The sequence below is a fragment of the Haliotis rufescens genome, unplaced genomic scaffold (assembly GCF_023055435.1).
Source record: "Haliotis rufescens isolate VD_foot unplaced genomic scaffold, xgHalRufe1.0.p SCAF_8, whole genome shotgun sequence".
Taxonomy (NCBI): domain Eukaryota; kingdom Metazoa; phylum Mollusca; class Gastropoda; order Lepetellida; family Haliotidae; genus Haliotis; species Haliotis rufescens.
In genome coordinates, this window is record NW_025964372.1 from 22059704 (window position 1) to 22083947 (window position 24244).

At 39.7% G+C, this 24244-nt stretch overlaps 1 protein-coding gene across 3 annotated transcripts in view; it reads left to right on the forward strand.

The window, feature by feature from the left end:
* LOC124142830 (ATP-binding cassette sub-family A member 2-like) overlaps positions 1 to 24244 on the forward strand; it is a 94161-nt gene that overhangs the window by 24173 nt on the left and 45744 nt on the right. For all 3 annotated transcript variants that reach the window (XR_007219379.1, XM_046511520.2, XM_046511519.2), the window contains exons 3-9: positions 14110 to 14221; positions 17011 to 17171; positions 18834 to 18955; positions 20770 to 21153; positions 21792 to 21887; positions 22620 to 22721; positions 24020 to 24082. Coding sequence is in view for 2 of the 3 variants with exons in the window: in XM_046511520.2 (XP_046367476.2) it covers positions 14110 to 14221; positions 17011 to 17171; positions 18834 to 18955; positions 20770 to 21153; positions 21792 to 21887; positions 22620 to 22721; positions 24020 to 24082 (1040 nt within the window). In the remaining variant the exon portion in view is untranslated. The remainder of the gene's footprint in view (positions 1 to 14109; positions 14222 to 17010; positions 17172 to 18833; positions 18956 to 20769; positions 21154 to 21791; positions 21888 to 22619; positions 22722 to 24019; positions 24083 to 24244) is intronic.

Sequence of the window (24244 nt, forward strand, 5' to 3'; positions counted from 1 at the left end):
AATACAAAATGTGTATCACAGAAACTAACAAAAGTGAGCATCCTGATGGTCACACTGTCAAACTAAGTAAACAAAGTTAGACAAAAACTAAACTTGCTGAAGAAGCTAAATAAATACAAATTCAATGAAACTGGAAAAAGAAATTTAAGATCTTCAGAATTTCCTGTTTCCCCTGATTGCAGGGGCTTGTAGGGAGTTATAAGGATCCTTTCAGCTCATAATCTTTGTGAATCATCAATTTGAATAAGTAACACCTATTATATTTGTATTCAAAAGTAAACAGCTTAGAGTTAGATTTTTTAAAATAGGTTTTGGGAATTAGATATTTTTGTAGATTTGGTCTTATTTTTAAGAATTCAAATTATTTTGACCTTTGCAGAAATGAAATTGATTGATATTGATCTGGTGGTGATAAAGGATCACATCTAGCTAAATGGGAAATAGAAAGTTTGGCTGGAGTTGTGGCATTTATCATGAACTATGTATAAACACTGTCTAGTGCTGCAGTATTGGCCCACAATGTAGGTGCAGACAGATGAATGCAGTGCCGAAGGCAGACTTGAATTATGCAATATGGATGACCTGGCTTTGTAGACCTGGCTTTGTGTTCGTGACATGGTGTGTTTCTCTCATGGGTCCTGAATCCATTCCCAGTACAACATCGAAGTCAGAGTCAGCGGAAACAAACAACACTGTGCATTCATGGGATTGGGTGAATGTTGTTTTATGCCCCTCTCATGTATATTGTTGTATAACAATAAACAAGCCAGGACCAGGCAAACAAGGGGATGACAGCATGAACAGCAATCTTCCTGTCAGGGCTGTTCGGGTACAGTTACCTACAGTCTGCCAGGACCAGGCAAACCAGGGGATGACAGCATGAACAGCAATCTTCCTGTCAGGGCTGTTCGGGTACAGTTACCTGCAGTCTGCCAGGACCAGGCAAACAAGGGGATGACAGCATGAACAGCAATCTTCCTGTCAGGGCTGTTCGGGTACAGTTACCTGCAGTCTGCCAGGACCAGGCAAACAAGGGGATGACAGCATGAACAGCAATCTTCCTGTCAGGGCTGTTCGGGTACAGTTACCTGCAGTCTGCCAGGACCAGTCTAACCAGAGGCTGACAGCATGAACAGCAATCTTCCTGTCAGGGCTGTTCGGGTACAGTTACCTGCAGTCTGCCAGGACCAGTCTAACCAGAGGCTGACAGCATGAACAGCAATCTTCCTGTCAGGGCTGTTCGGGTACAGTTACCTGCAGTCTGCCAGGGCCAGTCTAACCAGAGGCTGACAGCATGAACAGCAATCTTCCTGTCAGGGCTGTTCGGGTACAGTTACCTGCAGTCTGCCAGGACCAGTCTAACCAGAGGCTGACAGCATGAACAGCAATCTTCCTGTCAGGGCTGTTCGGGTACAGTTACCCAACAGGCAAATTAGAGGCTGACACCATGAATGCAGATAGAGAATAGGTCTTCAGCAACTTCCCGTAAGAGGTAACTATGCTTGTCAAAAGAGGCAACTAATGGGATCAGGTGGTCAGGCACACTGACTTTGTTTATTCATGTCATTGTATCCTAATTGTGTAGATCGATGCTCATTAAGGCTGGGACGGGTAACTCAGGTACCCGGGTCAGGTGGGTACTGAGTAGGACCCGGGTACCCACAGGACTACCCGGACCCGTGGTTGGTCATATGATATATTGTTTAATGACAAAAAATATCTAGAACTCTATGGTTACACTACAAGTCACAAATGTTTGCATTTCTTTCTGACTATGCACCCATTTCTTCTGACTTTTCACATCTTTGAATAAATATATATAACTTGAGTCAACTTCAGTGTATGCATGACCAGATTTTTTTAATACATGTATCTAAATACGTTTTGCCAGTGCTATGGTAAAAACATGCCCAATATCGGACATTTTGTACCTATCTCTTGAGACCTACAGTGGGTACCTGGGTATGGTCGGGTAATAGGGGGGTGGGTACCCGGGTAGTAAATTCGGACTCGTCCCAGCCCTAATGCTCATAATGTCAATTACTGAATTGTCTGGTCCAGACTGAATTATATACAGACCACTCTCATATAGCTTGAACATTGCTTAAAATTGCATAAAAACAAACAAATAAACTAATTAGATCAATATTCCCATAGTTCAACTTGGACTTGTGATAGTGTTAGCACTGATATGATCGTAATTTCCATAGTTTAGCCCAGACTTGCAATAGTAAGCTTCAGGGAATACTTATGACCATCATTCTGTCGATCATCTACCCTGGGGTGACTCAGTGGTTAGATCCCCTGGCAATATCATACCAGAAGTTGGCCCTTGTTGTTACCCTGCCTGGCGGTCGACATTAAGGAGCTAGAACAAGGACTCTTCAGTACACTGTGTTTGATTGGGTGGACTACGGCATGGTATCTCAGTGGGCTAGCACTATTAAACCAGCAGCCATAGCAGCCATAGCAGCCATAGCAGCATTTGCATGCATGTGCTGTATAAAGGAAATAATCTTGAATTTCAGGACCTTTGAAGACCTGGACACCTGATCCCTAACATCACGTATGAGATAATCGTAAACATTTCACAGATTCTAACATCAAAATTCATATGTTTAAGGATTTCTCTTCCCAGTAGCTGGGGCGGTCGGGTAGCCTAGTGGTTAAAGCGTCACGCCGAAGACCCAGGTTCGATTCCCAACATGGGTACAATGTGTGAAGCCCATTTCTGGTGTCCCCCGCCGTGATATTGCTGGAATATTGCTAAAAGCAGCGTAAAACCATACTCACTCACTCACTCACTCACTCACTCACTCACTCACTCACTCACTCACTCACTCACTCACTCACTCACAGTAGCTGTGATGGAGATATAAGTTAATTTCCTCAACTTTGAGATTCATATATGTGTATAGATTTATCTTGACATCGACCCTGCTGCAGATGTTGCAAGTCTGGTGACAATGGCATGATGGTATTGCGTTGTTGTGGCGGAAACAGAAACACAAGCCTGAGGCTTGCCTAAAGTGCAGCCGTTTCTGTCTGAATCAATCATAACAGATGGAGAGCATTATTTTGAGATGTTGACATCAATCGTTTTTCAGACAAGGATGATATGGCTTTAATTTTGTTGATTTGTTTTATTGATGAACATTATGGCCCTTGTTTGTGTTTGAATACCTCTAACCATGCTAATTAAGTACACACAACAGAAAGTCTGTTTATCTTAGGGGATATATTCAGGGTGGGTTTATAAGTTATATAGCTCACCTGTGTAAATTACCTTTATTATTGATCCTTTTGAGATGTCTGTACCAGGTAGTCTTTGTGCATGGTGCCTCAGACAGAAGCATTGTTCAACATTTGTAAAGTAGCTGTCAGACACACACTTTTACTTACATTATCATCATCCGTTTCCATCTGCAATCAAAAGAGTTTGTAAACATTCCTGATTAAACAGTATTTCTATGTGTCACATATATCCTTTATCCTTTTAAGATTTGTTCATTTCCTACAACATGTACAAGTTTATAAATATGTATCTATCCTTAGTTAATAACTGTGAGATATCCCAAGATGCTCTGCTGACATCACTCACGCCCTGGCCAAGCCCATTGTTTTAGACAAACAGCCAGCCAGTTGAACACAAAGCACATTGTGTTTCCCCAGCTTTTATTAGTTAAAGATTACATTAGCTCATTCCAGTCAATTACAGATGTAACCAAGGTATTTGGGGTCTAGAGTCTTCAGTATGAATAAAATACAAGGACCCAGAGAACGGCTTTGTCCTGCTTTTACACAAGGCACCCCTTAGTGGGACATGTTTCAGAAAAAATGTTTTTCACAGTAAGAGGAAATATTTTGGTTTGCTTAAATCATGTTTGATAGGGTTAGCCTCTTGTCAGTTCACTCCATGGTATTCTTGGGCCCACTTGCACAATGTGATCTTAACGCTAAGATGACCGTAACTCCCATACTTTAACATAGGCTTACGATAATCTTAGGGCTAAGATCGCTTTGTGCAAGTGGGCCCTGGTGAGGAAAGTCCCCGTAGGAAGCTATACTATAGGTCACTATATCATGGATATGGGTCAGGTGGTCAGGCTTGGTGACTTGGTTGATTGTGTTTCAACGTAATGGCAAGGATTGTTCCTTGCATCATCAATCACTAGTTTGTCTGGTCCAGATACTTCATTTACTGCCTGAATCATACAGCCCAGTGTGGCGTTAAGCAACAAACAGTATATCTAACAGGCAGCATAGGTTGCTTACTCCCCAGGGAGTTGAGAATGATTAATGAGTGCACACTGATTCAGTGACCAGGGTAATAATAGTGCTTTGAATATGCCCCTGAGTGATGGAAATATGCACAATATAAATAGCTTATTATTATCATTTATTATTATTATTATTATTATTATTATTATTATTATTATTATTATTATTATTATTAATTTTATTATTATTATGTTCTAACTAAAGTGATAAGTAGCACAAACATAGGTCAAGGTAATTGTAATTCTATCTGGTTCTTGTCAGTTCTAGGGGCACAGGTCACCCAGTCGTCTAAGATGCTGCGATTCGCTGTGCAGAGTTGCATCCCTTGGGCATGCCAGAAACCTATGATTGTGGGTTCGAATCCCAGTTTGCCCCGATTATGTTTCTAGGTTTGTCAGCACCATACCCGTGCTCATGGTTTCACCGAAGTGGTAAACGTCCGAGACCTGCATAACTTCGGGCTTTCCTCCCACATTAAGCTGACACGCCGTGATATAACTGTAATACTGTTAAAAGTGGTGTTAAACCTAACTCACTCACTCACTCTTGTCAGTTCATAGAACAATGTGTCACCATTGATCAAGCTGTTTCAAAATCTAAAATAAGAATTCATGTGATAAACATTGGCTCTAGTTTTTCTGATCGGTTATATCAGCCGTTATTTCTACAGTAAATATATTTTTTACAAGGTTCTTTTTAAAGTGTTGTTATGTCTATTTTGTCTAAACTTCAAGAGAGCTTTTAGATGTAAAAATGAACCTAAAACGAATGCTGACATTTCCAAATGTCATGATATGTGTTTATGTTTCATCTTTCATCTTCATGATCTAAGGTCATCGACCAAGAAAATACATAAATACAAGAAGAAGAAAATTGACCTTACCTTAAAATACTTTTGTAATTTAATAATGGTTATATTTTCCAAAGGCAAGTTTCATCTCTGCTACACGTAATTTGAGTGCACATTTATGCTTGCTCGCGTTTGATATGTGGCAATATATGAACAAGTAATGTTAGCCCAACAATAGATTTCTTTATTTGATAACCCAAAATAACCTAATGCTCGTTACCTGTTATGAGTCACTAGGGGAAAAGGCCTATCCATTATTGAACGTGCTGGTGGTTATTGGCGCCGATACCAGCGATGGTTGATATGTCAACATTATCGTGACATTAAGTTTCTGTGGAAGCTGAGACCACATGTTTCATCTCTCTAACAGGATTGCATGCGGCTCAAGACGTGATTGTGTAATACCATCAGGGCGTTAGTGTCGATTGATTGCCCTGCTGGCAATTATTGGCCGTCATAATGTCTTGTTAACCTATGGCTTGTCTGATGTCTCAACAAAGCTTGCTTAAGTTTCTACGTTCATATATCTGTAGGATTCAACAGGGCTTAGAATTACCTTTTCCCGACACCTCTGTGTGTGTGTGTATGTTTGTGTGTGTGCGTGTGTATGTGTGCTAGTGTTTGTATGCATGAGTGTGTGTGTTTGTGTGCAAGTGTGTGTGTTTCTCTCTCTGTTTGTGTGTGATTGTGTGTGATTGTGTGTGTCTGTGTGTGTGTGCATGTTTGTGTGAGTGTGTGTGTTTCTCTGTGTGTTTGTGTGAGTGCCTTTGTGTGTGTGTGCATGTGTGTGTGCGTTTGTGTGTCTCTGTGTGTGTGTGCATGTTTGTGTGCGTGTGTGTTTCTCTCTCTGTGTTTGTGTGCGTGCCTAAGGGTGTATGCGTGTGTGTGTGTGAGCATGTGTTTGTGTGCACGTGCGTGCGTGCACGCATGCATGTGTGTCTTGAATTTTGGTACATTTTAAATGTCGACAAATGAAAGAATATTTTACCCCTGCCCTGGATCAAGTTAAAATTGTTATAATTTTTCAGCAACTGTTCCAATATTGACAATTGATGAAGTCAGGATACATACTGACACTTGTGTAGAATTGACCTTGGGAGCTTGTGTTAGTAACCAGCGGAGAGTATGCTGTGTCTTATCTCTCATGTATGAACAGTTACACCCTTGTCTGATCTTAGACATGATAACAGTACATGAGTGTCACTGTGTAAGCTTGTAACGGTACAGTCATCCACCGGTTAATGGCAATACACTTTGTCAAATATTATACATATCAATCTAAACTTAATTGCTGGAGAGGATGTTTTAGATATATAACTTAAAGTGTATACTTTGAAAGGTAAACAAACTTACAAGGTGTATGCATGGTTTTGCATAGTCTTGTACTATTTTTCTTAGTATGAAAGTGTACATTGTAATGTTTTGTAATGCGTCATAGACCGCCTCCGTGGTCAAGTGGTAGAGCGTCCGCCCGGAGAGCGGAAGGTCCGGGGTTCGATCCCCGACCGCGTCATACCAAAAGACGTTAAAAGATGGTACTTGTTGTTACCCTGTCTGGCGCTCAGCATTAATGGGCTAAAACAAGGACTGGTCGGCTCGGAGTCAGTATACTGTGTCTGAGTGGGTTATTCATGTTAAACTGCGGCATGGTATCTCAGTGAGCATGCACCATAAATCGGCATCAGACTAGTACAAGCAGCCACACAAACACACACACGTACCTGCACGTCGCTATGTAAGTGCAATAATCTTGGACGCAACGTTAAACCCCATTTCACCTCACCTCACCTAATGCGTCATACAGAGAGACTTTAAAAATATGGTACTTGTTATTACCCTGCTCAGTACACTAAGAAGATAAAACAAGGACGTTGGAGTCTGTTTACTATGTCTGAATGGGGTATTCATATTAGACTGTGGCATGCTGTCTCAGTGTCCTGGTACTATATACCAGCATCAGTCCGGACTAGTACAAGCAGCCACACACACACACATGCATGTCACTATATAAGTGAAATAATCTTGAACGCCATGTTAGGTCCCATTTCACCTCACCTATTCATATGATTGATGAGTAAGCATATGTGTTTGACATTGTCTCTCATGTCAACACAACATGCAAGATAGTTATGACAATAGGTGGGCTGCATGCCTGACCCACTGATTATCTCTGTAAGGACCATCCCAGCGAGATAACCTAGACCCAAGTACGCTATGAAGGTGCATAATTCATGCTTCTTTTCAGTCCCATGTAGGTGTATTGATTTCAGTTAAAAATGGTGAGATAGTGAGTGAGTTGGGTTTTTTGCTTCTTTAGGCAATATTCCAGTGATATCATGATAAGGGACACCAGAAATGGGTTTTACAGATTGTATCCATATGGGGAATCAAACCTGGGCCTTCGATGTCATGAGCAAATGCTTTAACTACTAGGCTACCCCAGCGCCCCGTTAAAAATAGTGAAAAGTGTTAATGGTATTATTGTCATTATCTTAATATATTACCATGATTACTGATATATGTGCAACTTTTTTTAGTAATTGTCATGCAACTTTATATTTTCTGCTGTTGCTAGTTCATGTCAGTTGTTTTATTGTTCAAGAAGCACTCCATAGAAACATTGCGACATATCAATGCAATTTCTGAGATAATTCAAGATGACATCTTCCATTGTTCAGGATATCACATTTGGTTGTATGTGACATCGCTCCAACAACCAGCTTAGTAAAAGTCTCCACTTGTGAGTTTCTCAGAAAACAAGACTTTTGGTAATATATAAAATAATGTTGCAACTCTCAAATATGGATTATCTGCCCCTTGTGAAATAATGTTGAAAGTCACCAGCAAAGGCAAATACTACGTCATTGCTCGAAGGTTATCCTCTAAGTATCTTTCTTAATTGTCTTGGGTCTATCATGTCGATACAGATCAATACCAACCACACTTCAAAATCAATCACATCACAATACCAATTTGCCACAGAACATCACAGAAGAAATAATTCATAATTCAGTCTTAGAAATTGTAATGGATGCTGAGTTGTTTTGTCTTTCTGTATAGGATGGTGAATCTATGACAGCTATCATTTTCAGTTTGGACGAATTCTCTCTCAGACAAAAATAAGGAAAGTTCAATATTTGTGTTATTCTTAGATTACGGTCTGATTATTGGCCAGTAATTGATTGAGACCTTCGCAGCAAGCAGTTTACTCTGCCTCTTGTTTGGAGCCTATATTCGGGTTGCATCTTCCAATTGAGGATTTACACTAATATGTTCACAGTTGAGCAATGGAGATGGTATTAGCTCATGTCTGGCACTGTATGGCCAGGATGTAATAAAGGCTTACACCACAGAAAGGCCAGGATGCATTAAAGGCTTACACCACAGAAAGGCCAGGATGCAATAAAGACTTACACCACAGAAAGGCCAGGATGCAATAAAGGCTTACACCACAGAAAGGCCAGGATGCAATAAAGGCTTACACCACAGAAAGGCCAAGATGCAAAAAAGGCTTACACCACAAAAAGGCCAGGATGCAAGAAAGGCTTACACCACAGAAAAGCCAGGATGCAATAAAGGCTTACACCACAGAAAAGCCAGGATGCAATAAAGACTTACACTACAGAAAGGCCAGGATGCAATAAAGGCTTACACCACAGAAAAGCCAGAATGCAATATAGGCTTACACCACAGAAAGGCCAGGATGTGTCGAGTCCATTGCATCAAATATAACCAACTGTTCAGAATTTTAGATAACTTTGTGTGTAATAACTTTGTAATGTTTGCACATGTGCATTTGAGCAATTATTGATGCCGATTGGTCAGCTGAAGCCATATGATATTAGAGTTCTTCATTGTTGTGAAATATATGATATGACATCATTTATTGTTCATGATGGTCACACATTTATCATGTGAACATCAGACTGCAGTGTGCGCCAGATTCCATTCACCAAGTGGATGCTCATAGTGCTACATTATTGTTACCCCAGTCAATGGATCAGTGAGCACGCAATTTTCATTCTCAGCTCCCTGGGGAGTATACAGCCCAACCTGCCTGTGAGGCTCTAGAAGGTAAACAGCCACATTACCGTCTCATCCTACCGGGTACCCACTCACTGCTGGGTGAACAGAGGTACATTTCGAACAAAGCCACTTGCGTAAGGAGACACCACATGTGGTACATGTGCTTCAGTGTGGGGCAGGACCGAAGCCCTAGAAACTCTCAGGAGTCAAGCTGCTTAACATGGTCACCCATCCACCTACTCTCCGTGACCGACGTTGTTTAACTTCACCTGATTTGTGACCTGTGTGCTGTGCACAGGACCAAGTTCCTTGCCAAAGACTCAAACTTTGTGCCATTAAAAGTCTGTTCTCTAAGTGGGACAGATAATCCGTAATTCATTGTACGTCATCATTCTCTAAATCATCCGGAATCCTAGCTCTTGTGATGATGATTCAAGGAATGTATATTCATATAAACAAAGGTATCAATGATTCGTTAAGTTTGAAATTTGATAATCCAGACAGTTCCACTGAAAATTCAGTCTGGATAAACAGGGTTTCATTCTCCATGTCCTTGTCAACTGGTCCCCAGGTTTGAAGGTGCGTCGCTGAGTTGCCCATGACTGGGATGAAGAACGACCATTCAATTATTCACAAGCCTCCGTGTCCATGGTGACCTGACATATTTCCTTTAAGAGATGTGATCGAAAAACCCCATCATGTGGTTTTGTCGGATCTTATAATGACAATGTCACGATTATTTGAGACCCTTCCTCCTTATCTTCATTTCTCCTGTGGTGTCACAGTCATCTAATAGTTTTAAGTAGACTTAGTCTCTTTTGGCATGTTTAGGGACCAAACTTATCTTTTATGATGGTGATGATAATTACCCTGGTCAGTGGATCAGTGTGCACCTAATTTCTACTCCCTGGGGAGTATTCAACCCAAGCAGCATGTCAGATGCTTGAAGGTATAAACATCTACATATATGTGGAGTTGGTAGTTTGACAACTGAAATACTTAGAAGAAGGGTAGGTGTGGGGGATCCCCCAACTCTGTGTCTGTCTGTCTGTCAGTCTCTCTCTCTCTCTCTCTCTCTCTCTCTCTCTTTCTCTCTCTCTCTCTCTCTCTCTCGAATAGAGTTCCTGTGGTCTTCTCCAGTGGTATTTGAATCTATGGACCCCCTGAATCTTAAACTTTTGACATTTTGGGCTGTGACAAGGACCCCTAGACTTTGATGTCGTATTTCGAACTACAATGGATATACTCCATTATATCATGCGAGTGGATATTGCTGATACATCACATGCCCTCTAGCGGCAAGTCTGTGCTCGGGTTCAAGTCTAATCATGTCAGTACAGTGTTATCAACGTCCTCATGCATCATGAGATATGAACATCTGGCAGGATATATTAGGATATCAAAACTGTTTCAAATATTTTTCACAAACACTAAGTGACTGAATTTCCAGTTATGGATGTCATTTACACATGAATGTATGATCGACTGGTACTGTGTGATTCACTGCCATATAGATCCATGCACTTATAATATAATTGTATGTGTATTGACGGCTTAAATCAATAATAAGCTGGGGTATTGATCACTGAGACAGGGGCTACCTTCACCTTCTCTCAGCGCTGACATTTGAAGTGTTTCTAGTCAATAACAGAGGTGTGACACTTTCAGTATGCACAGTGCAGGCACAGCAGTGGAAGCTGGGTCAGCTATGTACTTAAATATAAATCAGGATATAGCGAGTTAAGTAGGCCATGCTCACTATATATCATGAAATATAGTAAGTATAGTAGGCTAAATATAAATATATATCATGAAATATAGTGAGCATGGTGAGTATAGTAGGCAAAATATAAATATATATCATGAAATATAGTGAATATAGTAGGCTAAATATGAATATATATCATGAAATATAGTGAGTATAGTAGGCTAAATATGAATATATATCATGAAATATAGTGAGTATAGTAGGCTAAATATATATCTATATATGATATACAGCAAGTACAGTAGGCTAATTATGTATATTTATGTATCATATATAGTGACTTTGTGATGTAAATAATCAGGCCAGGACCAGACAATCCATGCACCTAGGTACAATGACACAGGCAGATCCAGGATTTTCATTAAAGTAGGGGTGCACATAACTCAAGTCATAAAGTGACTTGGCCGAGGGTGCTGTACAGAAGCTAACATGTAAGGTGTTTAAGAAATGTGTGTGTGATGGGTGGTTTGGGGCTACGCACCCCCTGAACCCCTCTCTCTTGATCCACCAGTGGATGGATGACACACAATCAACCAACTGTCACCAAGCCTATTATAGATTCATGGGGACCTATTTGAAACCAGAAGCCCCACCGGGAAATATATATAGTGAATAGTGATCTTCTTTGGTCATCTTCCCGAGGCACTTAGGGAGTTAACTGACTATAAAGTTCCAATTTGCCGAACTAAGCGGGAATTATGGAGTAATATTTTGGCTGGACTAACGAGTGTACCGATGTATCGTTTCACCTCTAACGACCATAACATTATATACTTTGTAATTATTATCCCCCCAGCATATAATGCGGGGGGATATAGCGATCAGCCAGTCTGTCTGTCTGTCCGTCTGTTCGTCCATAATCATTTCCTTTTCCGGGGCATGACGCGAAAATAATTCAGTGTATTTGTTCGAAACTTGGCATATCTATCAGTCACATACTGAAGTTGTGCCTTTTGCTATTTAGGAATTTTATAAATTTTTATTTTTTACGTTTCCATGGTAACAAGTTGGACTTAGGTTCTATAAGGGTGGTGTTCGTTTCCGGAGCGTAACTCAAAAACCATCAAATACTTTCTTGCAAAACTTTGCATGTCTACCAGGCACATACTGAATTGGTGCCTTTTGCTATTTAGGAATTTTTTATATATTTTTTTTTACGTTTCCATGGCAACCAGTTGGGCTTAGGTTCTATAGGGTAGAGTTCGTTTCCGGAGCATAACTCAAAACCCATTCAAAACTTTCTTACAAAACTTTGCATGTCTATCAGACTCATGCTGAACTGATGCCTTTTGCTATTTAGGAATTTTAGAAATTTTTATGTATTACGTTTACATGGCAACAAGTTGGACTTAGGTTCTATAAGGGTGGTGTTCGTTTCCGGAGCGTAACTCAAAAACTGTTAAATACTTTCTTACAAAACTTTGCATGTCTACCAGGCACATACTGAACTGGTGCCTTTTGCTATTTTGGAATTTTTTTATTTTATTTTTTTACGTTTCCATGGCAACAAGTTGGATTTAAGTTTTCATATAGGGTGGGTTCACTTATGGAGTATAACAAGTAAACTGTTAAATATTTCCTTGCCAAACATTGCATGTCCATATATAAAGTACATACTGAACAGGTGCCATTTGATATTAAGGAGTTTTAGAAATGTTTATTTTAGAATTTCCATTGCAGCTATTTTGACATGGGCTAAGAGAAATGTTGGGTCAGTTACCTGGTTTGGGACCATAACGTGTTAAAATGGGTGGGGGATATAGATGACGTCGTTGACTATACGCTTGTTTCTTGTAATTTGTCATTTGTTTATATAAAAAAAACCCCACAGAAACACACGTTTTACTTTCCATTTCACATGGATGCGACCATGGTGGATCTTTTGTTGGTAAACAATGTATGCTTCTTAAAGAACATTCAACTCTTTACTCATTATGTACAGCATGTACAGAATTGCACATTTACTTGTGGTTACTTTACAGACAGCTGCTGGGGGGATATGTCATCTTTCTGATGACTCTTGTCTAGATATGTGGAGATGTGATCACATGGTAACCGGATGTCATTGTTGATATATAAAAAATAATAATATGATTAAAAGATAATTGCTAGTTCAATTTGGCACTGATGTCTTACAACTGATAGTTTGATCGATCATTACATCCTAATATACAGCCTAGGACCTTACATAGGTCTTCACATAGGCCCATAGCTAATCTGTTATTGCAGGTCATCAAGAAAAATTTTTGACAGTTTATTTCTGTACCAAAAAGTATTTTTTCTGATAATACAGATGTTAAAATGTGTAAACATGTAATGACTGCTACAGGCACAGGTGTTCATTCCTTCTTTATTAACAGGGCGATTATTGATGTGCATCGACCTCGCAAATTACTGGGCACTCTCTTTGTCATATTGAATATCACATCCATATATAATGTGTATGAAGCTGATTTGCGCTAATATTAGGACAGACATTGAAAAGATTGTAAACGAGAAAACAAAAAATACCATCAAAACTGTTGGATTTGGTAATTTTTATAACACGTAAATCAATATATCACCGAAATAAAAATATATTCAATTGAATTTGATTTGGAAAAAAAATTAGTCAAACGTGTTAGGATGAGGATTATGGGCTTCTTGAATACATGGATTTGCAAGTAAATTTGTCAGTTGCTGAAGAAAAATCATAACATTGGTCACCATCTTCATCGTACTGTAGATTGTACATGGTCAATAAGAAAAGAAATATTTCCCAGCAGACAAATAAAGTGGAATTGCAGATCTTGAATCAAATGTGTTAGCCTAGCTAGTTCTCTGTGATAGATGGAATTGAAAGTAAAGATTCTGTACATGCTGTAAGGGAAAACAAACAAAGCTGTCATAATGCTTTTAGTTTAGTAGACATGTAAGGTAAATGTTTTTATTATATGGACTTCTACCAGCTAGACTACAGAACTGCAGGTTTGACAAACTGAAATCCTGTCTCAAGCCCTGATGAGTCAAATGTAACACACTGTTACACACACACTATTTTCTGATGCAAACTATGTTACGAGCTGTACAGTACAGTGCAAAAACAACCTTCAGATGAAGTTAAACTCCACCTTTGTAGGCCTTATGATCTTTTAATCTGTCTGTGTTATCGGAAGATGTAAAATGTCAACTTGTTTATTTTCAGCTCACTTCCGCACCATGCCTCTCCCGTCCTCCGGCCTGGTCTCCATCATGCAGATGTTCTGTGAGAATGGACACACGGATGAACACGGCTTCTTGGACTTCCCCAGCTCGAGGTGAGAATCTCTGTAGTAGAGTCACTTCTATAAGACTGGGGCTGTACACAAAGTCAAGATACGCTTCCGTGTCATCATAAATGTAGTGAGGTCACGGTACGATATGTATCATGATGTCCCGAGATGATTCTTATGATAGCGAGGTCACAATAGATACATATCACTACAGTGAGGTCACGATACGATATGTATCATGATGTCCCGAGATGATACTTATGATAGCGAGGTCACGTATAAATACATATCACTACAGTGAGGACACGATACAATACATATCACTACAGTGAGGTCAAGATAGATACATATCACTACAGTGAGGTCATGATAGATACACATCACTACAGTGAGGTCACGATACAATACATATCACTACAGTGAGGTCAAGATAGATACATATCACTACAGTGAGGACAAGATAGATACATATCACTACAGTGAGGTCACGATAGATACATATCACTACAGTGAGGACACGATAGATACATATCACTACAGTGAGGTCATGATAGATACATATCACTACAGTGAGGTCACGATACAATACATATCACTACAGTGAGGTCACAATACAATACATATCACTACAGTGAGGTCATGATAGATACATATCACTACAGTGAGGACAAGATAGATACATATCACTACAGTGAGGTCACGATACAATACATAACACTACAGTGAGGTCATGAATGATACATATCACTACAGTGAGGTCATGATAGATACATATCACAACAGTGAGGTCATGATAGATACATATCACAACAGTGAGGTCATGATAGATACATATCACTACAGTGAGGTCATGATAGATACATATCACTACAGTGAGGACATGATAGATACATATCACAACAGTGAGGTCATGATAGATACATATCACTACAGTGAGGACAAGATAGATACATATCACTACAGTGAGGTCACGATACAATACATAACACTACAGTGAGGTCATGAATGATACATATCACTACAGTGAGGTCACGAATGATACGTATAACTAAAGTGAGGACAAGATAGATACATATCACTACAGTGAGGTCATGATAGATACATATCACTACATTGAGGTCATGATAGATACATATCACTACAGTGAGGTCACGAATGATACATATAACTAAAGTGAGGACAAGGGATACATATCACTACAGTGAGGTCATGATAGATACATATCACTACAGTGAGGTCACGATACAATACATATCACTACAGTGAGGTCACGAATGATACATATCACTACAGCGAGGTCACGAATGATACATATCACTTCAGTGAGGTCCCGATACAATACATATCACCACAGTGGACACGATAGATACATATCACTACAGTGAGGTCATGATAGATACATATCACTACAGTGAGGTCATGATAGATACATATCACTACAGTGAGGTAAGATATGATACATTTCACTACAGTGAGGTCACAATACAATACATATCACCACAGTGGACACGATAGATACATATCACTACACTGAGGTCATGATCAATACATATCAATACAGTGAGGTCTCAATAGATACATATCACCATTGTAAGGTCTCGATAGATACATATCACCATTGTAAGGTCACAATACAATACATATCACTACAGTGAGGTCATGATAGATACATATCACTACAGTGAGGTCATGATAGATACATATCACCATTGTGAGGTCACGTATAAATACATATCACTACAGTGAGGACACAATACAATACATATCACTACAGTGTGGACATGATAGATACATATTACTACAGTGAGGTCACGATAGATACATATCACTACAGTGAGGACATTATAGATACGTATCACGACAGTGAGGACACGATAGATACATATCACTACAGTGAGGTAACGATACAATACATAACACTACAGTGAGGACAAGATAGATACATACCACTACAGTGAGGTCATGATAGATACATATCACTACAGTGAGGTCCCGATACAATACATATCACCACAGTGGACACTATAGATACATATCACTACACTGAGGTCATGATCAATACATATCACCACAGTGAGGTCTCAATAGATACATATCACCATTGTAAGGTCACGATACAATACATATCACTATAGTGAGGTCACGATAGATACATATCACTATAGTGAGGTCATGATTTGATATTGCTCACTGTAGTCAGGTCACTATACAATACATATCATGATATGTCATGGTCAGATATGTGTCATGATACTGAAAGAAAGATCCATAGTTGATACAATCTGATGATGACAGCTAAATGTAAATAAAATGATCACACTTCCATGTCATACCTCCATCTGACTGGTTCACATGATCTTGATAAATACTATGTATCCCACCTTGGTGGGGAATAAATATCTCAGCGGGTGAATAAATCCCTTATACCCCACCATGAATAAGTCAGGCTGCACATTGATTTCTGAGAGGCAGAATAAATCTTTTGTACCCTGCTTCAAAGCAAGAAGCCACACACTTTTTCCGAGTCACTGTAGGTCATGTGACATAGTGCAAGTTAACCTCAGCTCAATCGAACATTTTGAAATTGTTTTAATTCTCTTACAATGTCATATTAAAAGTTCATTAAGTTCATTGTAACAGGATCACTAGGGATACATGGGGTTTTATGAGTCCCTCGTTAGGTTTTATACCACTCGCCTCCGGCTCATGGTATAACACCAAATGCAGGAAGCATAAAACCACATGTATCCCTTGTGATACTGCTGCAACTTATAACGTCTTTTGTCCAGGTGTCACTTTCTTTTGTAGAAGTAATCATGGATTCTCTATTCTAGCTCCACCACGTCCGTCCTTAAACGGCTACAGGTGTTGGCAGAGAATCGCAATTTCTTCGACCCAGGTTTCACTCCTGAAGAAATGAACCAGATACCAGACCTGTACAAGAGCATCATAGATGACCCAGCATTTCTACATGACCAGTTTAAAAATGCCTCTGGTAAGATTTTACCTTTGTCTTACCTTACATGTCAATTATCGATATTTATTGGAGTGTAAAAATGGAAATACCAAACCATATTCAAGCTTCTTATAGAGAAATCTATATCAACTTTGCCTTTGGATGTTCATAGTACCCAGATACACAGAGCAGAAACAAAAACAAAGTGTTTTCTGGTGGCAGTATGACAACAAACACTTCACATCACCATCTGTTTTCAAATCTTAGTAATGATAAAAAACGTCCCTTGGGCACGCCTTATGTTTCTAGGTTTGTCAGCACCATACCCGTGCTCGTGGGTTTCACCGAAGTGGTAAACGTATGAGACCTGCATCACCTTGGGCTTTCCTCCCACATTAGGCTGACACGCCGTGATATAACTGGAATACTGTTAAAAGCGGCGTTAAACCCAACTCACTCACTAGTAATGGTTAAACATGGCAATAACTTTGTGTTGGGCTTATCCCTTGCGAGTGTTGGGCTTATCCCTTGAGAGTGTTGGGCTTATCCCTTGAGAGTGTTGGGCTTATCCCTTGGAAAATACCATGTGCTGTAGCCTCTGTGTGACTGCAGGTGTCCCCGAGCCTACACACCCACAGACTTGCTTGTTTTCCAGATTTTTTACAAAGGGCAGGTAACTCTAACCTGTTTACCCCCAGAACAAGTCATGCTTTACATGATGCCTTGTGTCTGTGCAGATTGAATGTATTGTGTATTGGGGTGGGGAAGTTTATGAGATCTTTTGGGCTTGTCAAGTTCAGGTTGGACTTCACGCTACTGAACTTCTATGAATCTTGGTAATAAAAAGCATTTTGTTACTGGAAACATCTACGGTTTTCCTCCAGATTATGAAGATTGTACTGTTTGAGTCAGTGTTGGTGGATGATACAAGTGAGCTTGTCAAAATGATGAAAAGTGCAATTTTTAGCCAAACCAACGACTAGAAGTATAATACTTTTTTCTCTGCTGCCTAACATGACTAAAGATTAACTAGCCCGTTAGCAGAATGTACAGGATTTTATGAGCTAAGTGGCCTTGTACATAAATGCTCACTCAACACATTAAGTCCTGTCAGAGTTTTCTGCGTCTTTAAAAAAATTGACATTTGTAGTGGGCCAAAAAGGTCACCCTTATCCTATCTCATCCTTTAGTATTAGATGTCATAATGATGCTTTTAGCGTTTAGCAATCTCTACGACTACGGTGTGGAGTCTTCTACTTATGAGTCTTAAGTTGCCAGGTTGATTTTCAGTATTATCTGAAATACTGTATTAACCAAATTGATACTGTATTGCAAGTATTAATTCTGAATTTTATTTATGCAAACTTTTTTCTTTCAAAATAATTGTCTTGTCAAAATGTCATTGACTCTTAAAACAGCAATGATGTGGGACCAGTCAATAACTGCAATGGAAGGTGCCCAAATCTTTAGATGGAAATAAGTTTAATTAAATTTCATGTCAAGAAAATGTAATTTGTTAATGAGGATGGTGCAAGAAGGACCGACAACCTTGAATGTATTATTTTATCTTAATTTTTAATTGGAATCCTTTGTAAAATGTCAAAATTTCATTTTATCTTGAAAACTGAAATAAATTACTATGATATTGTTGAGAGACCTGATTCCCATGATTATATTATTTTATTCTTATATGTTTTGTAGATTTTGAGATCTCCCAGGTGCTCCCCAGCGTCAAGGGTCTGGTATCATTCCTCCACAATAACCTCTCTCTGCCCAAAGAGGATATCGACACACTGCTAAACTCAACCGTTCACGTCCAGGGAGTAAGTACTGATGCTACATCGCATTACCAAATATGTGAAACTCGCTCCTCTTTACTCTGCCTTTCTTGTCAATATCGACAACTTGACTGTTCACGTCTAGGAAGTAGCTACTGATGCTGTGTTTCACTTCTGTCCTTGAAGTACTGACCCGTGAAGATCGGGGGTAGAATAGATCTTCAGCAACCCATGCTTGCCGTAAAAGGCGACTATGCTTGTCGTAAAAGGCGACTAACGGGATCGGGTGGTCAGGCTCGCTGACTTTGTTGATGCATGTCATCGATCCCAATTGGGTGGATCGATGTTCATGATATGATATATCACTGGATTGTCTGGTCCAGACTCGATTATTTACAGACCGCCGTCATATAGCTGGAATATTGCTGAGTGCGGCGTTAAACAACAAACCAAACAACCTTGAAGTACTTGCTCCTCTTTGTTCTGTCTTTCTTGTCAATATCGACACGATGTTCAAATTGACTGTTCACATCTAGGCAGTACTGCCGGGACATCACCAACTGTCCTTGTGAAACTAGGTCTTTCTTTTGTCTTTCATGTCAGGCAGTGTTTTCTTTGATTTGAGATCAACAAGGAAATAGGAAGTATAGCCACTACCCCCTGCTATTGTAGTCAGGATAGGTTTGATTTAGGAAATAAAGTTTTCAATTTAGAGCTAGTTACCTGTTGATTTTACCACACTAAATTGAATGCTGAACGTGCAGTTTGTGGTTTCAAATGTTTCATTTAGAATGGTTAAATCTACTGGTTACCTAGTTCTAATTCATGTAAATTGTTAACACAGTATGTTTATCTTCTTTCTGCCATGTCAAAATTGAACACAAACTCTTTGGTGTTAGTGAAGATATTGAGTGATGTGGTCTTCAAATGAGCTGTGGTTATTGTGATTTGATACCTCTTGTTGACCAATCAAAATCAAGTAATTTCCAAACTCAAGGTAGAATCAACATTTAATGTAAACAGGAAAAAGCATGTTTTCCTTTAAATTTGTGTGTTATTAAGTTCATCTTTCCATTTTATATGTCAGTTTCGGTTTTGATGACTTGTAACTATTGTTTGGTTGTGAAAGGTCAATGTTTTCTGTAACCAGGAAACAGCCCAACTGTAAATAAAGTAATATTTATAAAATATTTTGTTTTTAAAGGGGTACTTCTTGTTAAAAAGGGCTATAGTCTCGGGCCAATTTCCCTTTGTGGCAAGTTAGATTCAAGTCATGAAACAACATACATTTTGTCCATCGCAAAGGTTATCATCTATACCAGTTAAGGTATAACTTCACATTTACACTGAGACAATGCAGGTTTTTTTTCTAGGGTTCCAAACTAAGTGCCCTTCTTCGCAGGCAAATTGAGAAAAATCTTTATGTTGTTCAAAATTTGAAATTTTGTAAAAGTTCTTATGTTCTTAATTTCAGATGTATTTTATCATGTTTAAAATAGCATTCAATGCATTAACGTCAATATAAGCATTTAAGCCTCTTTCTTTTTATTGGTTCTGATATCGGTAAAATGAAGGTCCCTGCCAAATATCAGCCTTCCCCAGATAAATCCCTGCAATATCTTAGTTTCAACTGTGGCATGTAGATTGTAACAGTGATAATGATGGAGAAGGATGATGATGATGATGATGATGATGATGTTGTTGTGGTGCATGATGATGATGTGGATGATGATGACGACAATGACCATCATCATCATCATCATCATCATCATCATCATGATGAAGCATTTCTGAAGTATGAAGATGAAATAGATGTTATGTGTGTAACATGCTGACAGTGACCCTGCCTCCGTTCCCAGGTGTACAAGTACCTGTTCGGAGATGACATGGTGTACATGCAGGACACCTTGAACCGCCAGAAACGGAGCGCCGACGCAGGACCAATGCAAGACATTCTCCAGTCACTGTCTGGAGAAACGGGTGGCTTGAGACTTCCCTGGAAAGACACTGGACAGGGAATACTGAAGAAGGGAGTTGAAGGCATTGTTGAAGACATCCTGGAGAGGTCTGCCAGTGGCAATATTGATAATCTGGAGACGCAGATATTTGAGAAGATAATGAGTAACCCTAAGCTCCTGGAGGGTCAGAACATGGCAGTGGTGATCGAGGCGTTGATCAGTATTGTCGAACGTCTCAACACGTCCTTCATCGTTAGCCCTGATCAGATGGCCCAGCTGCTGAAGGTGAGGTTGAGATGTTTAGATGGTGATATGGTCATAATTAGTGATTATTTCATTACAGCCCCATTTACAGCAATGTTACGCTATTTCCCAAGTGGCATCATAAGGCTCATTGTATGATAAAAGTTTTGAAGACTATTCCATTTTTACCTCACTACCTCCACCTCACAAAACAAACATCCAGAGTTGCTGATTTATCAGCGCCACTACAGTGTCTGTGTGTTCACCAAAGTTGGAAGACCCGTGAAGATCCGGGGTAGAATAGGTCTTCAGCAACCCATGCTTGCCGTAAAAGGCGACTATGCTTGTCGTAAAAAGCGACTAACAGGATTGGGTGGTCAGGCTCGCTGACTTGGTTGATGCATGTCATCGATCCCAATTGTGCGGATTGATGCTCATGATATTAATCACTGGATTGTCTGGTCCAGACTCGATTATTTACAGACCGCCGTCATATAGCTGGAATATTGCTGAGTGCAGTGTTAAACAACAAACCAAACAAACCAAACAAACAAACAAAAACCAAAGTTGTAAACATCTAAGACCTCAGCTTTGCTCAGACATGAAGCTGACAGGCAGTGAAATAACAGAAAACAGTGTTCCAAGAGGTGTTAAACCCAACTCACTCACTCATGTTTCAGATGGAGGTCTTCTCACCCTCGTCCTTGAGAAAACTGTCATGTGACCCTACACTGCTTGTAAACCTCTTCATTCCTGAGACCCACAACGAGTCACTGGTGAGTCACTGAGATCTGAAGAGATCTCCTGAAATAATAACAATAGCATGGTTTAGGGTATTCTTCAAGGGATAAACTGTGGCATGACCAACTGATAACAAAGGTGGGAGACTACTATTGGCTTGATGGATGTAAGGGACCAGTCATTTATTATAAGGGTGGATGGGTCAGAGGGAAACAGGAGGGTCACCCCAAAATATCTCAAGGGTAGGACCATAAAAAATAATATGCATCTTTTGGGAGGGTCATGAAAAAAGGGACAGTGTATAATATAATATAAAGTGCTTTTGTATTTCATCTTTTTGGGGAGGGTCATGAAATAAATGTACAAGGACACGGGGAGGGTCATCAGCAATATGACAAGCATTAGGGGAGGGTAATTATTTTCACTGTATTTCAGTACTTTAGTGCATCAAAAACCTCTGACCCATCTCCACTTTAATAAATGACCAGACCCTAGATAATGGAGACGATTGGCATTTCATGAAAATTCCAGGTCACTTTGAACATGGTTATGAAAACAAGTTGTTGGATATTTGATTTGATTTAGACATAATTTATTGATGAAATTAACAGGATTGGACATAAAGGTAACTTACTGGGTCCTGTCATTATTTTCTGGGCTTTGGAATCTGCTGTAAAATACCAAAGATGAGATTTGGATGTTGACATAAACATATCTGATGAATGTAGCAGAGTTGATCTGATGCTGACACTGATCACCTGTTCCAGATTCACCTCCAGAAGGACCTGTGCAACATGACGTCTGCTCAGTTCCAGGACTTGTCAGCCTACCTGCGCAGTTCCGTCACAGACCAGGATATTGTCAACATGGTGAGACAGATGTTGTAACATCACTATGATGAGACAGATGTAACATCACCATGGTGAGACAGATGTAACATCACCATGATGACACAGATGTAACATCACCATGGTGAGACAGATGTAACATCACCATGATGACACAGATGTAACATCACCATGGTGAGACAGATGTAACATCACCATGGTGAGACAGATGTAACATCACCATGATGACACAGATGTAACATCACCATGATGACACAGATGTAACATCACCATGGTGAGACAGATGTAACATCACCATGGTGAGACAGATGTAACATCACCATGATGACACAGATGTAACATCACCATGATGACACAGATGTAACATCACTATTGTGAGACAGATGTACCATCACCATGATGACACAGATGTAACATCACCATGGTGAGACAGATGTAACATCACCATGGTGAGACAGATGTAACATCACCATAATGACACAGATGTAACATCACCATGATGACACAGATGTAACATCACTATTGTGAGACAGATGTACCATCACCATGATGACACAGATGTAACATCACCATGGTGAGACAGATGTAACATCACCATGATGACACAGATGTAACATCACCATGATGACACAGATGTAACATCACTATTGTGAGACAGATGTACCATCACCATGATGACACAGATGTACCATCACCATGATGACACAGATGTAACATCACCATGATGACACAGATGTAACATCACTATTGTGAGACAGATGTAACATCACCATGATGACACAGATGTAACATCACCATGGTGAGACAGATGTAACATCACCATGATGACACAGATGTAACATCACTATTGTGAGACAGATGTACCATCACCATGATGACACAGATGTAACATCACCATGGTGAGACAGAGGTTGTCTCCACGGTGACACAGATGTAACATCACCATGGTTAGACAGATGTTTCCACCATGGTGACACAAATGTAACATCACCATGGTGATTCCGATGTAACATCACCATGGTGACAGATGTAATATCACCATGGTGAGGCAGATGTAATTGCATCACCATACACATCACCAGGATACAGCACATCTTCCACTTGCCTCATGTCTGTAGCTGTGCGATAATACAGAATCGACTAGTAGAGCTTGCAGATTAAGGTTTTGCTGCCTGACTATTCTCAACAGCGCTTGTTATAGGTACTCTCTTCATTTTGAGGTTTAAAGACCTGTCTTCAAACTGAGCCTGTAGTCTGAAATATCTGTGATGAGATGTTCCCAGGGATTGAGTAGTTAAAGCTTTTTATTATGATTTCAGTTGAACCTGAAGCCAGTGAACCTGACTTCCACAGCGTACAAGATTTCCAACTTCATCACCAAAGTAAGTTCATTGATCATCTGCTTGTGGAGCATCATGTGTGGTTTACTCAACAGAAAGTTGGCAGATCAGCTTCAAAGAATGATAAAGACTCATCGTTTGTCTCCATTATGTTGCCATGGTTGCAGTATGTCTACTACATGATACGGTGACACAAGGTATCAT